General features: G+C 36.2%; 1 protein-coding gene across 5 annotated transcripts; it reads right to left on the bottom strand.

Moving 5' to 3' along the window:
* Positions 1-5,939: 5,939 nt before the first annotated feature.
* LOC113300104 (serine/threonine-protein kinase BLUS1-like) lies at positions 5,940-13,100 on the bottom strand. Of its 5 annotated transcripts, none has more exons than XM_026549282.1 (22): positions 12,740-13,100; positions 12,093-12,187; positions 11,773-11,978; positions 11,185-11,439; positions 10,854-10,978; positions 10,436-10,480; positions 10,252-10,333; positions 10,076-10,144; positions 9,828-9,998; positions 9,664-9,729; positions 8,524-8,592; positions 8,330-8,398; positions 8,177-8,247; positions 7,810-8,085; positions 7,526-7,611; positions 7,361-7,437; positions 7,121-7,231; positions 6,997-7,039; positions 6,836-6,903; positions 6,686-6,747; positions 6,538-6,589; positions 5,940-6,368 (listed from the first exon to the last, which is right to left on the bottom strand). In XM_026549282.1, the coding sequence occupies exons 3-22, from the start codon at positions 11,938-11,940 to the stop codon at positions 6,306-6,308; spliced, it is 2,028 nt and encodes a 675-aa protein (XP_026405067.1). In that variant the 5' UTR covers positions 11,941-11,978; positions 12,093-12,187; positions 12,740-13,100; the 3' UTR covers positions 5,940-6,305. The 5 variants fall into 5 exon arrangements, with proteins under 5 accessions (XP_026405067.1, XP_026405066.1, XP_026405069.1 ...); XM_026549281.1 differs by having other exon boundaries at positions 11,773-11,975; positions 12,740-13,099; XM_026549284.1 differs by having other exon boundaries at positions 6,836-6,885; positions 11,773-12,187; positions 12,740-13,099.
* Positions 13,101-14,099: the final 999 nt, after the last annotated feature.

Raw genomic sequence — 14,099 nt, forward strand, 5'->3', positions numbered from 1 at the left:
AGAGCTTATCTTATTCCTTTATGCAGAATACACAACATACCCACAATCTTCGATCACCATTGATCTCACACATTTCTCAGCTTCCCTCCTACAGATCGACCCATCCTCTCTTGTGACCGAATTGACTCTGGAACGGCCATTGTCTTAGTTTAGGCTGGAGTCCTACATATTGATCTCTCGAATTCAAAGCACTCCCTTCTTGCAGCGCATCTGTGTGAGGTTAAGCATTTCGCTCGGTTCAAGGAGTCTCCTCCGCACGGTCGTCTCCTCAATTCCGTGAAAACCAGCAACTCGTTTTTCCCCATCTACACCATATTAAATAATTATATTTCTGGTATCTACACAAACCCTAAAGTAATAGACAAACCGAAAACGGAAATCTGGTTAATAAATAAACGGTTCTACTAGGGTTTTATGATCGGTCCTAGTAGTAATCCTTAGATCGGTCCTAATATGGATCCTTAGATCAATCCTAATCGATATCCTAGGATTGATCCTTATAAAGATCCTTTGACTCATTTTTAACTACGAAACAAGTTTCGCAGAAGTCTACATCCTTAAAATATGCAATTAAACATGGCTTTGAAGCTCATCACACTAATTAATAACGAATTACCAAATAGTGTTATGTCGAATCTATGAAGTCCAAATATGTAAACTATACTTTGTAACCCCAATATACCAAAGTCGTATAAAACAACTAGTATATGCTTTCTTGACACTTTGACCATAATGAAATGATCAAGTTACCAGTACTAGAGATATATAAAATAAATTTGTATGTTATGTTTTTTATTTAGACGACTTGAAAGAACCGTAAATAGATATGAAACAAGTCAAGTCGGTGTTACTAACTTCGAAAGGAAGGGCGATGTGTTCGTTGATGTCGATACGTCTTCAGGTTCCTCAGAGTAACACTAGCGAGTCTCAACATTTCTATTGTTCCTAGTTTAACCTGACAAAGTTGATTCTAGTAACCAAATCAAGCAGTCTCGAGTTTTGGAGCTAAAATATGACAATCAAATTTGACATATCAACGCATGGTGGGTTCAACCGAGCAATGCTCTAACAACTAAGTCACTCCCTATATTGAGTTTCGAAAAGTAAATGACTAAAGGAATTGCCTGGACATTCCCCTAAATGGAATCAGGGAAAGATGCCGACATCCGGCGAAGGATCCAAGGATGTGATGTCAGACATAGTTTACTTCGAAATGTGAAGTTGTGTTGTACTCTTTGTTCCTTCGATCGAGATTAATTTGTCCCACATGGTTTTTTTTACTCGAAAAGGTTTTTAGCGAGACAACGATAACTACACTAGGTATATGTTAAATGTTGGAGATCGCATTAATATTGCTGAACAATATTGATATCAAAGAAATGAAACGCGATAATTTTTCAGCACAACGAAACAATGATTCCATCGCTATAATTTTCAGCACATGTCAACTAGTAGTATTAATACTATTATTATTTTGCATCAATACTGGGTTTTCATCAATTACCTTTAAAATATAAAAAAAAGAAGATGATATGTGGGATATTCTGCAAAGGCATACATATGGATTTATCACGATGTACTCTTTTTTTCCTTCGCCAAGGTTTTGTCCCACTGATTATTCTTGTCATGGTTTTAACGAGGCAACACATATGAGGTCAACTCTGTTCTAAGATTCATTAATATTTTACTCTTTTTCTTTAGTTTAGATTTTGTTCCTCTTAGATGTCCTGACGAGGTTTAATGAGGCAATTAACTTAGACACAATGGTCATCAGGGAAAGAACTACATCTGAGTAATTATATTCGAAGTACTATCTGTGAAGCACTACATATCAAGTACTATTATTGGGTAGCACAATAGGGGAACGGTGCAAGGCATTGGGCTTAGGTGTGTGGGGACCATATAAATATAACCAAACGTTACCTTGTAACTTGTATATTTTTTTATTTTATTTTTGAAGCATGAAATTTATTAGACTATTAAGGAACTGTTACATAAGGGTATATAATACCCAAATTACAATTTGATGGTTATGCATCTATGTAACCTGTATATAAAAGCTTATCTATAATACAAAACATCATAGGTTTTTGAGCCTTGGACGGACGGATAACATTTTGAGAGACAAACATGTGATCCGACCACCCCAGTCTCATCCTAGCAAAAGACATCTAGCGGTTGTGGTGTTTGTAACCCCCCTTTAGCCCTCTTAATTATTTCTTCTTCAATTAAAACATTACAACATTTAAATGGTATCCTTACAAAAAAAAAAAAACTTTCAACCATGTCTTCAATCTTCAACAATCTGCAAAACACAAACAATGTATTCTTTTTTAAAATAATAGAAATAATTTTCATTCTACTAAATAAAAATTCAAAAATACATAACATAATTTCCATTGTACTCATTGAACAAATGAAACAATCGAGTACGGCGAGGAAAGTTACGTGGAGTGCAATACCCGGGGAGTTGAAATATGTAGAACCCAAAAAAAAATGACAATCGAATAAGCCAACCTTAATCAACCTGCAAAACACAAATAATATTAGAGTTGCCATATATAAAGAGGAAGAATGGATGATCTTTATGTGGCGGGTTATGGACAAACGAGAAACTTTTACAAAAACTCTTATATTTTTTGTTAGAATAATAAGAATATGAGAGATTGTTTTGTTTTGTTTTGTTAGAATCTTCAAAAACCCCTTTCTCGCGGTGATGGATGAAGATGGTTTGGTTAGAATTTTTTTTTTTTTTTGAGAACAGGTTTTGTTAGAATAATAAAGATAGGAGAGACTAAAAGTTTACGTTATTAAAAAAAGGAAGTAATTTCTCTTTTTAATAACGATGCATGATAAATAACCCGTGCATATATTTAGGACATGCACAAATAAATAAAGATTAAATCTCAAATGGGCTAATATTAGAAATACTTACCTAAGTTGCAAACGTTAATTATGAATTCGGCAAACGTTATATTGGGGACATGCTTGGCTAATTATGGATTAAACGTTTTGAATAGGAATACTTACCAAAAATTTTCGCATGTGATTCTTTCATTTGTATAATTGCTTTCCTCATTATCCTCCCATAATAGGCAGAAAAAAGAAAAATGTCCAAACAATTAAAGGTTACACTTATTACAATTATATTCCCACATTACAATTAAAAGCGTGTATATAAATAAATGAATGTATTTCTTCAATCACACCCATCCACTCATTCACACATTTTCGACTCATTCACTTATTCCCAGCTTATTTTTTGGTGAAATTTTTAGCTTAAGAGTATCAACATGTCAAACATGATTAGTTGCAGCCCCAAGAAAAACGTTACCCAAAACGTGTTTGCTTCCTTTTCAAGAATGTATGATTGCGATGAGAACAAACCTTCGGTGCTCAAGTTTCGCATTGCAAGAAAATGGGAAGAGATTGATTTCATGGCCATCAACGAAGTAACTACTTTGGATTTACTCATGATTGATGAAAACGTGAGTATATTGTTATTGCGATCTGAATTAAACTAATGTTTTTTTTAAAAAAAAATACAATAGAATATTAGTCATGTATTCTAATCCATCTTTACATCCTTCACAGGGAGATACCATGCACGGCATCGTCCCTAAGAAATTGATATGGAAGTTCGGGCCATTGCTCCACGAGGGAGGGCTCTATACACTCGCCAAGTTCAACACCACGACGGAGAAATCCAGATTTCGTCCATCGAAGAATGATCATCGGTTATTCTTCAAATGGGATACCGAGGTTGACTATTTGTTGGGAGATACCGGAAGCATTCCCATGCATACCTTTTCCTTTGTTGAATTTGATGACTTGGAGTCTAGCATAAATAATATCTACATTACGGGTATTCATTGTTTTTTCCTTTTAGCCATACTCCTACCAAATGTATTGTTCTTTGTTGAATTTGTGTTTGTGCTTTCCTTTTAGCCTAATTTTTGTTTGTTCTTTTTCACAGATGTTGTTGGAGTACTGACAAGTTTGAGAAACCAAATAATCCAAATGGTTTCACAGATGGATCGCACCGGAAGTTCTGAAACTCAAATAATCCAAATGTCCAGGATGAGGGAAGGAAGTTCGAAAAAACCAAATAAGAAACCGCGTCGACGACAAATATACAACCTTGAGTATGCAATGAACAACTAGGCATACAAACACTTGGAGACCTTGAGTAGATGTGAGGCGAAACGAATGATTCTACTCCCATAATTTAGACCAGTACACCCGTTGAGGAGGTTTAAGTCTAAAGCCAACAAGGGGATAATACAACTTATCGAGACCGATGAAGAACGCCGTGAGGAATTAAGACGATGATGTTGAAGAGAGAATATTGATGTTCCTTTAAAGAGGAAGATGAAGGAAAAGCCATTGTTCATGCATCACTTATACGCAGAACTACTGATGATTCGGGAAGAGAATGAGAGGATGGATTTGAGGTTGCGGCGAAACTATGCAATGGAAAGGACATGGGATAGTACCGGAATGGAATCACCGGAGCATATGGAGGATGAACACAGGACAATAGTCCCTGCGATCGAGGAAGAATTTCTCGGAGGATGTAATTGCATTTATTGCTCATCAGATGAGGATTTCGCATAACGATTTCATCAAAGATATGTAACCATTGGGGATCACAAAAAAAAAAAGAATTATCTAATGCAAAAATAAGACAGTTACGTGATCTTTAGTCAAAAAATATCATTTAATTCATATTTTTTTAAAGAACTATAAATTAAATAAAAATGTTTTCATTTCTTAATTATTCTGATGAAAAATGTTTATAAAATTTTCGGGTCCAGATCCTCTGTGCCCAAAATCCCCTGTACCCTATGTGCCCGGCCAATGATATTCCGACATTTGTTTTTTATTAGTTCCCGGTAACTAACGGTTTGTTTCTCCCGTAATTGATGCTTAATTAAGGGAAGAATATATACAAACATAAAGACTTACCATAATTAAGGATAATCACGGGGAGAAACAAAACAACTTAACCACATTTGATCAGAAAAATAAAAACAGTAGCAAGTTCTCACCCTTATTCCCATCGATGATTGGGATCATAATACTGCAGTAACATTCAAGATGCATGTTGGATATTTACGACACATTTATGTTTGAATCAACCCTCCTGATTTCTAGTTACTAAATATATTCGTTTTGAAACACATTTTACATCACGGAATTAAATTACATAAGTTAGTGAATTGTGGAGGATGATGAATGAAACATATCATAACAGTACTTATGAAGATCATGCTCTGTAATGATCGACTGATAGAGTATATACATTTAGCAATTGATTGATATTGATCCAATAATGTACTTAGAATATCAAGCTAGCTCCTTAACAATCAAAATATGGAAGAGCTAGAAGATGAATAGCAAAGAATATATACAGGATCTAACATATAATTACTTTCCGTAATTAGTGAGGTTTAAATACGGTAGAATATAAGCGGTTAGTTAACGTCAACCAGGCAAGACAGATGTCGCGCACACATTGGTTGGTACAGAGGGTACAGAGAAGTCCGGGCACAGACGATCTGAACCCAAAATTTTCGTAGCGATGAGATCTTACGAGTCGACTTAAGTCTTAGGATGATGTGTGATAATTATTAAAATTATTATCATAAAATTTGTACCTTCGCATGCCGTGCCGTTACGGCACGGGTTATGTCTAGTAAACCTTACGATATAACCTTACCACTTTACTATAATGACATCACCTTATATGAAAAATTGTCAAAGAGCAAGTCTAGTTCGAGAATGCAAGAGCAGGTTTGGCAAATCAAGATTTCGACAAATAAGATTCCATTCCTTTGTCCTGTCGCCGTTCCCAAATCCTAGACGACTTTCAAAACCAACACAGATGAAAGTGAGAGAGGAAATATATTGCAGAAGAAAGATGTGGTGGTGATTTCATGATTGCATTGGAGTGATGTTACAGCAACAAATATCGTATCGTATAGGTATATTATACTATGAGTAATGAGTCTTTTTTCAGGATACAAATTTCAAAATTGGGTTGGCCAATTGCTCACCGAATATTCTGCAATAAGTATTTGTACATCAAAACATATAAATTGATTTACAACCAAATACACGCAATTATAGCTCTTGTTACTGCTATGCTTTCATCTGTCGCTTAGTTCTCTGATAAATCGATGTGACATGATGATCGAACTCACGACTTCTCTCAATGTCCTGGAGTAGTTTCTGCCTCCTGTTTGATATACTTCCATCTCTCGTTAAGAGCCTTTCTCTGATACGACATGATGATGATCAACTCATAACTCAATCTCCTCCGGTATTTTCTCCCCTTCCTTGTATGCCTTGAAGTGTCTCTCTAACTGCAAAAAAAAGGCAAGTAGATATGTTAGGATGACGTTACAAAAGTTCAGAGAGAGGGGGAGAGAGGTGGGTAGCCCGTAGCTGGGTGTTTGCGGTCTATAAATAGATAGAACTTAACCTATGTCGCAAGTGTATATAATATTAAGTCCTTTATGGAAACATGCATACCTGAGCATTTCTCATCTTCAATCTTTGCAGTTCCTCAACATAACTTCCAATGCTGACAATGACACATAATAAAAAATATCGGTCTTAGGGAATTCAATGACCAAACGTGTTACAAATGATTAAAAATGTAAAAGTTCCATTGCCATACGTTTGCTGCAGATGAACCACTTGAGTTTGTAGTTCTCTCTCCTTTGCAGGAACGGCAAATGACTGCACCATTGACAGATGTAAGATCACAGACATAGGCTTCTTGATAACTTAATATTCAGTGGCATTCCTGGAAAATCGATTTCAATACCTGTAACAAACTTGCATTAGCGATTGCATCAGGATACTCCACGTGACTACCTGTAACTAGAGCCAACCCTACATAATTAGTACTTTATTTCGTTAAACATATATGATAAAGAAAATGATATATTATTGGAAGCTCAAACACTAAATCATGATGGACATTACCAGGAGTTTGTCCTAGATACTGGATCAATTTAAGTATTTGTTCCTGTCAAAGTTCCAGCATAACCATATTAGGAATGGCAGAGAGAGACAGAGAGAGGGAGACATAGAGAGGGAGAGAGGTTACGCTCTGGATTGCGTTTGTTTGCAAAATATAATGCAACATTGGAAGAACTGATGCAGGAGTAACATTGGTAGCTGTTGGAAACTGGTTTTGTAAGCAATTTGTATGAGCATCCTGATATTAAATGTTGATGTTAGCAAACCCATGCCCAAGAAAAATATAATCACAAATATAAGGATCAGCATGTCACTCGGCATAAAACGCATGTATTAGCTTAAAACTGAGAGGTGATGTGCACTTCACCATCGGATTAAGCTCTGCTGATGTGATCTTGAAGCGTCCTTTCTGCTCAACTATTGTCCCATCCATTGTATCCTCACCTGCATATCATATGTAGTAGTGGGTATAAGATTTCTAGTGAAAAGAAATTAAGTAGCCTTTAAGTCAAAGAATTTAGGTGTGACATACCAAATATTGGGCTTTTGGCATCTCTTTTGTTACGATAAGACAGTGAACCACTATAGTTTCTATCTTGATTTGATTGAAATTGTTCACTACAAAACACAACAGGAAAATATCTCAAAATGCAAATTAAAAAAAATAAAATGAACTGAACCATGAATTATATTGTCAAAAAAAAATCTTAAAGAATGAGTCAAGAAGTCAACAAAAATAAAGTTGATATGCATATACATATGATAAATGCAAACAGAGACCTTTAGAGCCTAAAATGAATGTTCCAGTATTATTACCTGTCCCCATTGTGATTTACTCTTCTCGAATGGGGGATAACATTGTCCGGAACAAGTGAACCACTGTAGACTTGTTTATGTTGACCAGAAATAACAAATTTTCGGAAAGAGCAACCTCCTACTGAACTCTCGTCATCAGTTAATTTAGTTTCCTGCTCTTCAGCTGTTGGTGACAGTTGCATCTGCAATTGTGGTTCAGGATTTGATTCTTTACCGTCTTTAGAGTTGGGGTTGATGCTGGCGTTGATATCATCTTCACCAACATCAAAAAGACCCCTGCATAAAGTAAATGTAGTTGCAGGAACTATAATTTTTCATTTCTTAATTGCATATATATACGCACGAGGGAGGGAGGGATGGGGCATACTTAAGTGCTTGTAAAGGACGAATAGGAAATGAAGAAAATGAATCCTCCAGATTCTGTTCATTTAATTCATCCTGAAACATAAATGTCAATGGCAGAACTATCAAAAACAGTCAAGGGACAGCACTAAAATGCTTCTTTAGGGGGAAAACCTACATATTCAGTGTCCTGCTTGTTACAGGCATCTAGATCTTCAGAGTTTGATGTTTCAACATAATCCTGGATCTGCACAAGCAAAAGGCATCCTTGAAGGGATTAAAAGAAAGGTGAGGGTTTCATTTACCATCATTTTGACGCATTTCCTATGAGTGGACTATATAGACCTTCTACTAGAGACATAAATATCTTACAAGGGCAGCTTGATTTTTCAGATCGTCCAGATTGAAATTCCACGCACTGATCCCTCGCATGTACTCTTTCTGCAAGACTTTCAGATCTTCAGTACACTAATCGCATTTTACTAAACTCCGAAGTACATAATTCTAAGCTGTGTCTATAAGTATGTAACAGATCATTTTGATATGTACCTACCATGTCTTTTGATCACATTAATATCAATGCAAGAAAATGTGAAGAATTGATAAAGGAGAGCATCATCAGCATGTACACTATTCAAATAAGTTGGTTGTGGAGCTTACTGCTTCTGAAAACAATCTATTATGATGAAGTAAGAATTACACTTCTATACCACTCGCATGGACAAAGGTAAGTGTTGACACTTGCACTTTAATCCTATCCAAGAGTGCCAGTGTATTGAGTAGAGTTCGTTCTCTAGCACTATGGTTTGGCACCAGACTTTCATCCCATGTAAGGGTGTTAGGTTTCAAGAGCTCCGCAGATTTTCACCTTAAACCACCAACCAAAAGTGATAATACAGGCTTCCACATGACAAAAGGTGAGTTCCCCATAAATCGGACGAGAATTGTGTGTTCAACATGCTCCTGTGTTAATTTGTATGCAACACGGGCTTGCAAATCTTTCTGATTTGGAATTTGATGGGTCTTACACTGTTACCAGGAATGGTTTTTGCCTTCTTGGACTACGTATGGAGGCGCATAAAAAAATTGGTGGCTACTTTCTTCTTTTAATTACTGGAAACAGTGAGGAGGAAACAAATTGGCATTTATCTTAAAACTACTAAACCCGAGATTAATCAAACGGAGGTAAATACAAACGCATCTTATCTTTTGATTATCATCTTGCAGTGATTTCCAAGAATATGCATCTGGTTAGATTCTATGTTTGAGAGAGGTGTTGGAAAAAGGTTCAGGGAGACTATATACAGCACTGTTTGTATCGACTAACTCTAAAAGCTCAAACTCTTAAGGGGAGGCGTGACAATACACTGAACATGGTCCACTAGCTAACCGTGAAAAAAATACATAACAATGATTCTTAGTCATCGTGCAAACAATTTTAGATGACAAATACTAAGAAAATCCTAAAAGTAACGAAGAAAAATACAATAGAGTGTATAACCATTATTTTACCTGTGACAGTTGCTCTTTATCCCCATATATATCTTTATTTTGCAGAAGAAGCTCGGCCTCTTTTTCCTGAAAGAAGACAACAATATCAGAAGCTGAATTGCAAAATATATGCCACCACTACACTCCAAAATAAGATTAACCAAACATCTTAAAATGAGGCTGACCTTCAGTGTCCTATAACGATCACCCAGCGGAGAAAGATCACGAAGAATGATTTTAGAAACATATTCATTTGCACGTGTACTTTTAAAGAAACTGTGCTTCAAAAGCTTCTCTGAAGATGGACGCTTTTTTGGATCCTTTACCAAGCACGTAGCTACCATTTCCTTAAAAGACTATAACAAAAAAAGCACTGTCATGGCAGTACTCAATAGAAAATTTTCATAGGGCAATGAATGGCACACAGACAAACCTTTGAAAATCTTTTGTCCCTTTCATAGTCAAGACCTGGAGGTGCATTTTGTAAGGTCATCAGCAAAACCTGGAAAAACAAATGAAAAGAATTATACGGTATTGTATTCCATAGTGAAAGTAACACTTCCGATACAGATAAGTGCTGAAATTCCATGGAACTTATAACAAATTCACCTTCATTGGTGGATATTTTGAAAAAGGGGCATGTCCATGAGCCAGTTCTAAAGCTGTTATTCCGAATGACCATATGTCCGCCCTGATTAAACAAAACCAATCTTAAGAACATAGATTAGATCTACAAAAATTCCATACATTTAAAATTAGACAAAAAGCAATAGATGGGGCGTCATGGACTTACTTGAAGTCATATCCATGCAATTGCTGCATAACTTCAGGGGCCATCCTGTTGCAAGACATAGTTAAAAAGTAAGTGATAAGTAACATAAATTTCTAAGCTAGATTGTTAAATAATCAACTAGAAAGGTATGTAGGCAGAGAACCGGACTTGAATAGCAAATAATTTTTACTGTAATGTAAATCTAACATAAAAGCTCATCTTTTCTTCTTAGATCTACGGTCTACCAGTTAGTACACGCACATTCACTAAAGTTTCGTCAAGTCCTCAACATACACTGCTTAATCTTAGTTTGAACTATAGGGAGTTTCATCTATACAGGTCAAAGAAGCCATGTGCTGAACTATTTCTTTTGGTTCAATTATGGTAATGCTAATTTTCTCTGTAAACTGAGATTTAGTTCATGACCATCAAACATTACCAGCAGGGAGTTCCGACGAACGTGTTTCTTGAACGCTGTCTATCCCCAGAATCAAACATACATGCGGATACACCAAAGTCTGCTAACTTGACTGCACCATTTGTATCGACCAAGATATTTCCGGACTGCAAAACGTCAGGGAACCAAATGTTATTGTGAATATGAACTTAATGAAATTGCAGAAAGGAAGAAAGTGGATAATCATATTCACTTAGATTCTTGATAAAGCCCACCATGTGGCCACCATCAGCTTTCAGATAATGTCTTAATAAGGGCCATTACCCATTAGCCTCGAAAATAAGCAATGATACAGGTCATCATAATGTGATACCTTAACATCTCTATGGATGTGCCCTTGAAAATGGAGATAAATAAGCGCTTTAAGAACCTCACGCAAAACTGCTGCTATAACTGGCTCTTCAAAGCCCTCTGGAAATGCGGACTTCATTATGCCTAGGCAAGAACCCCCAGCCATGTAGGGCATCACAACCCAAAGGTGATGGCCAGCTGAGAATGAGCAATGTGCTTGTAATACATTCGGATGGCTAATCATAGTCATGGTTTGTACCTCACGGCGAATACCATCCTGAAAATTTCAGAAAATAGAAAGAGAAAGTTATGACTAAAACTCCAGCAATCCACACTGCATTATTTTCAGAATGTTAACTGGAAAATTGAATTCTCAACATGGTTTACAACTTTCAAGCAGTTGAGAACAAGAATAATATATGGCTAGTTTAAAGTGTAGCTGTTCTAAAATGCTGATTATGTGCATGCATTCCTCATAAGGGGATCCAAGTTGAAGATGTTAAAGAGGACGGAATAACAAATTCCAAACTGTTAATAATACACCTAATTATAAGTAAGACCAAAGAATATGATAGAATTTTGACTACTCAAATTACATAAAGAAACATACCAAATCATTGTTGCACTTTTCCAAGTCCAGAACCTTAATAGCAACTACTTCATTAAGTGGAACGCAGAGAGCTCTGTACACAGTAGCACTAACACCATCGCCGACTTCCTCGTACAGCTTGTAATCTTTTGCGTCAAGTGGGAATTTCTTCTCAGCTATTTGGTCCATAGTTTTGTCTTCAGTAAAATAGTCTAGCACCCCATCTACTTTATAATTTTTGGCAAATTCAAACACTTGTCTTTAAATTTACGTCAACCAAGCACGCGACTCTTTTCCAATCAATTAACACTCTTTCAGCTTTAAAAATCAAATTATAGTACCTTAAAGTATCCTTTACATCAATAACTTTTCGACTTTTGCGACGTGTTTTAAGTGATTGAAACAACTGTGTCTGAAAATTAGAAATCCCCTTATCCTGCCGCAAACATAAAATTTAAGAGAAGTTCAGGTAAAACATATTACTCCTCCATTTTATCTCTGACATTAAATTATGGCTCATAAATCTTACTAAACACAAAGAGGATCTTTCATAACACCGATCAATTCATCAAAATGAGTTAGTGTAGCAGCAATTCAATTCCATCTAAACTATGTATAGACAATCAACAAAACCATGGTTTACATAAAGGATGTTCAATCATAACTATCGACCCTCGACTGCAGAAGAGCTAACATGGTTCAACGACTAAATTTAGACCAAAAACGATTGAGAACACATGAGCATTTGACTAAATCATTATTTAGACATTGTAAAATTTTCAGCAATACACAACCAATGCAGTTACTCAATTATTTACAATCTAAACAAGCACTGCTAAACCACTAGTCCCAAACTAAAACAAAATCAAATCTCTTCATGAAAACACATAAAACAAACAATCATTCAGAATTCCATCCAAACAAGCAGCCATAGAAAAAGATAAAATCAATGTTTTACCCATCTAATCAAACAATAAAGTGTACTAACCCAATGTCTGAATTTTCTCAAGAAGCATCATTTCCTATTAATACCCCAAGATCAAGTCCAAGCAATTTTCGTCACGAACGGTATAGTTCGTGATGCATCTCTATCTATGCACTATGCATCTTCAAACTTGTCAGCCTATATATATATATATATATAATCAACAGCTGCTTTTTCCACCATTGATGGAAAAGCTAACTCCTAGTATTCTTTCTCCTTTCTCTCCCTTGAAACTTCTGTGAATAATAATAATAGGGAATATTGTAAGAAAACCAGTTTGTGTAGCTAGCTGCAAATGGATGGAAGACCAAGGAGAGAGGAGGACCCACACCACCAACAAGGGTTTTAGTAGTAGTAGTAGTAGTAAGTAGGTGGTGGGTTATGAATTCCATCTTAATCAAACAATCAGACAGCCAGAAAGAGTCTCTGTAAATTCTTCTCAATCAGTCTACAGTTTTCTGGAGTGACACATTTTATATATTTACTGCAATGTCAGAATTTCAACGAAGATATCTCATTCATATATGTGCGGCTGAGATTTCTAGGTTTCGTTAAATTTGAGTGAGAAGATTTATCCACACAAACGACAGTACGACATCCAATCAGCTCGTAATCCACGTTATGTCCGTACTCTACCGTGCATGTACAAACCAAATAACTTTGTTTTGTGTATGTCACGTGGTTGGATGAGATTTAGAGTGTCGCTGAGTTGGCAAGACGGTTGGGTGGGATATTATCTTAGCTGTCACTTTGTCAACTAGATTTCTAAAACTTGGAGCGGCGGTTTAGGCAACAAACCATCATTTAATCTTACTAGGTTTTGCGCCCGTGCGTTGCACGGGCCTAAATATTTTGTACAAAAAATTATGTTTTGGACCTTTTGGTGCTAGTAAATTTTTAGGAATTCAAAATTTGAAGCATAAAACAGAAGAAATCGGCAGTGAAAATATTCAATTGCTAATAATTACTGTAAAAATTTGGTCTAGTTTAATGCATTATGATGTTGGACCACCCAATAATAATACTAATACATGTTATGATCACTTGACAATCATTTCTTGCAGGTTGCACTAACAACTCACTACTTTTGTAAACCATCAGTTTACAACCTTATAGTAGGGGTGTAAATAATACCCGAAAATACTCGGTCTGTCTGTACCCGCCTGACTCCGCATGTATCCGAAATAGCCCAAAGTCTGTTATGGCCCATCATGGGCCACCCGGCCTGGCCTGGATTAATTTATTGGGCGGTCTCGGGCTTTGCAATTAATTATGATGCCCGACCTGATACCCGGCCTGGTGCCCGTCCTGAAAGCCTTCTATGTGACGTTAATTATTTAATATCCTCTTAAAAAGACTTAAA

Source organism: Papaver somniferum, chromosome 7 (genome assembly GCF_003573695.1).
Source record: "Papaver somniferum cultivar HN1 chromosome 7, ASM357369v1, whole genome shotgun sequence".
In the NCBI taxonomy this organism is placed as follows: domain Eukaryota; kingdom Viridiplantae; phylum Streptophyta; class Magnoliopsida; order Ranunculales; family Papaveraceae; genus Papaver; species Papaver somniferum.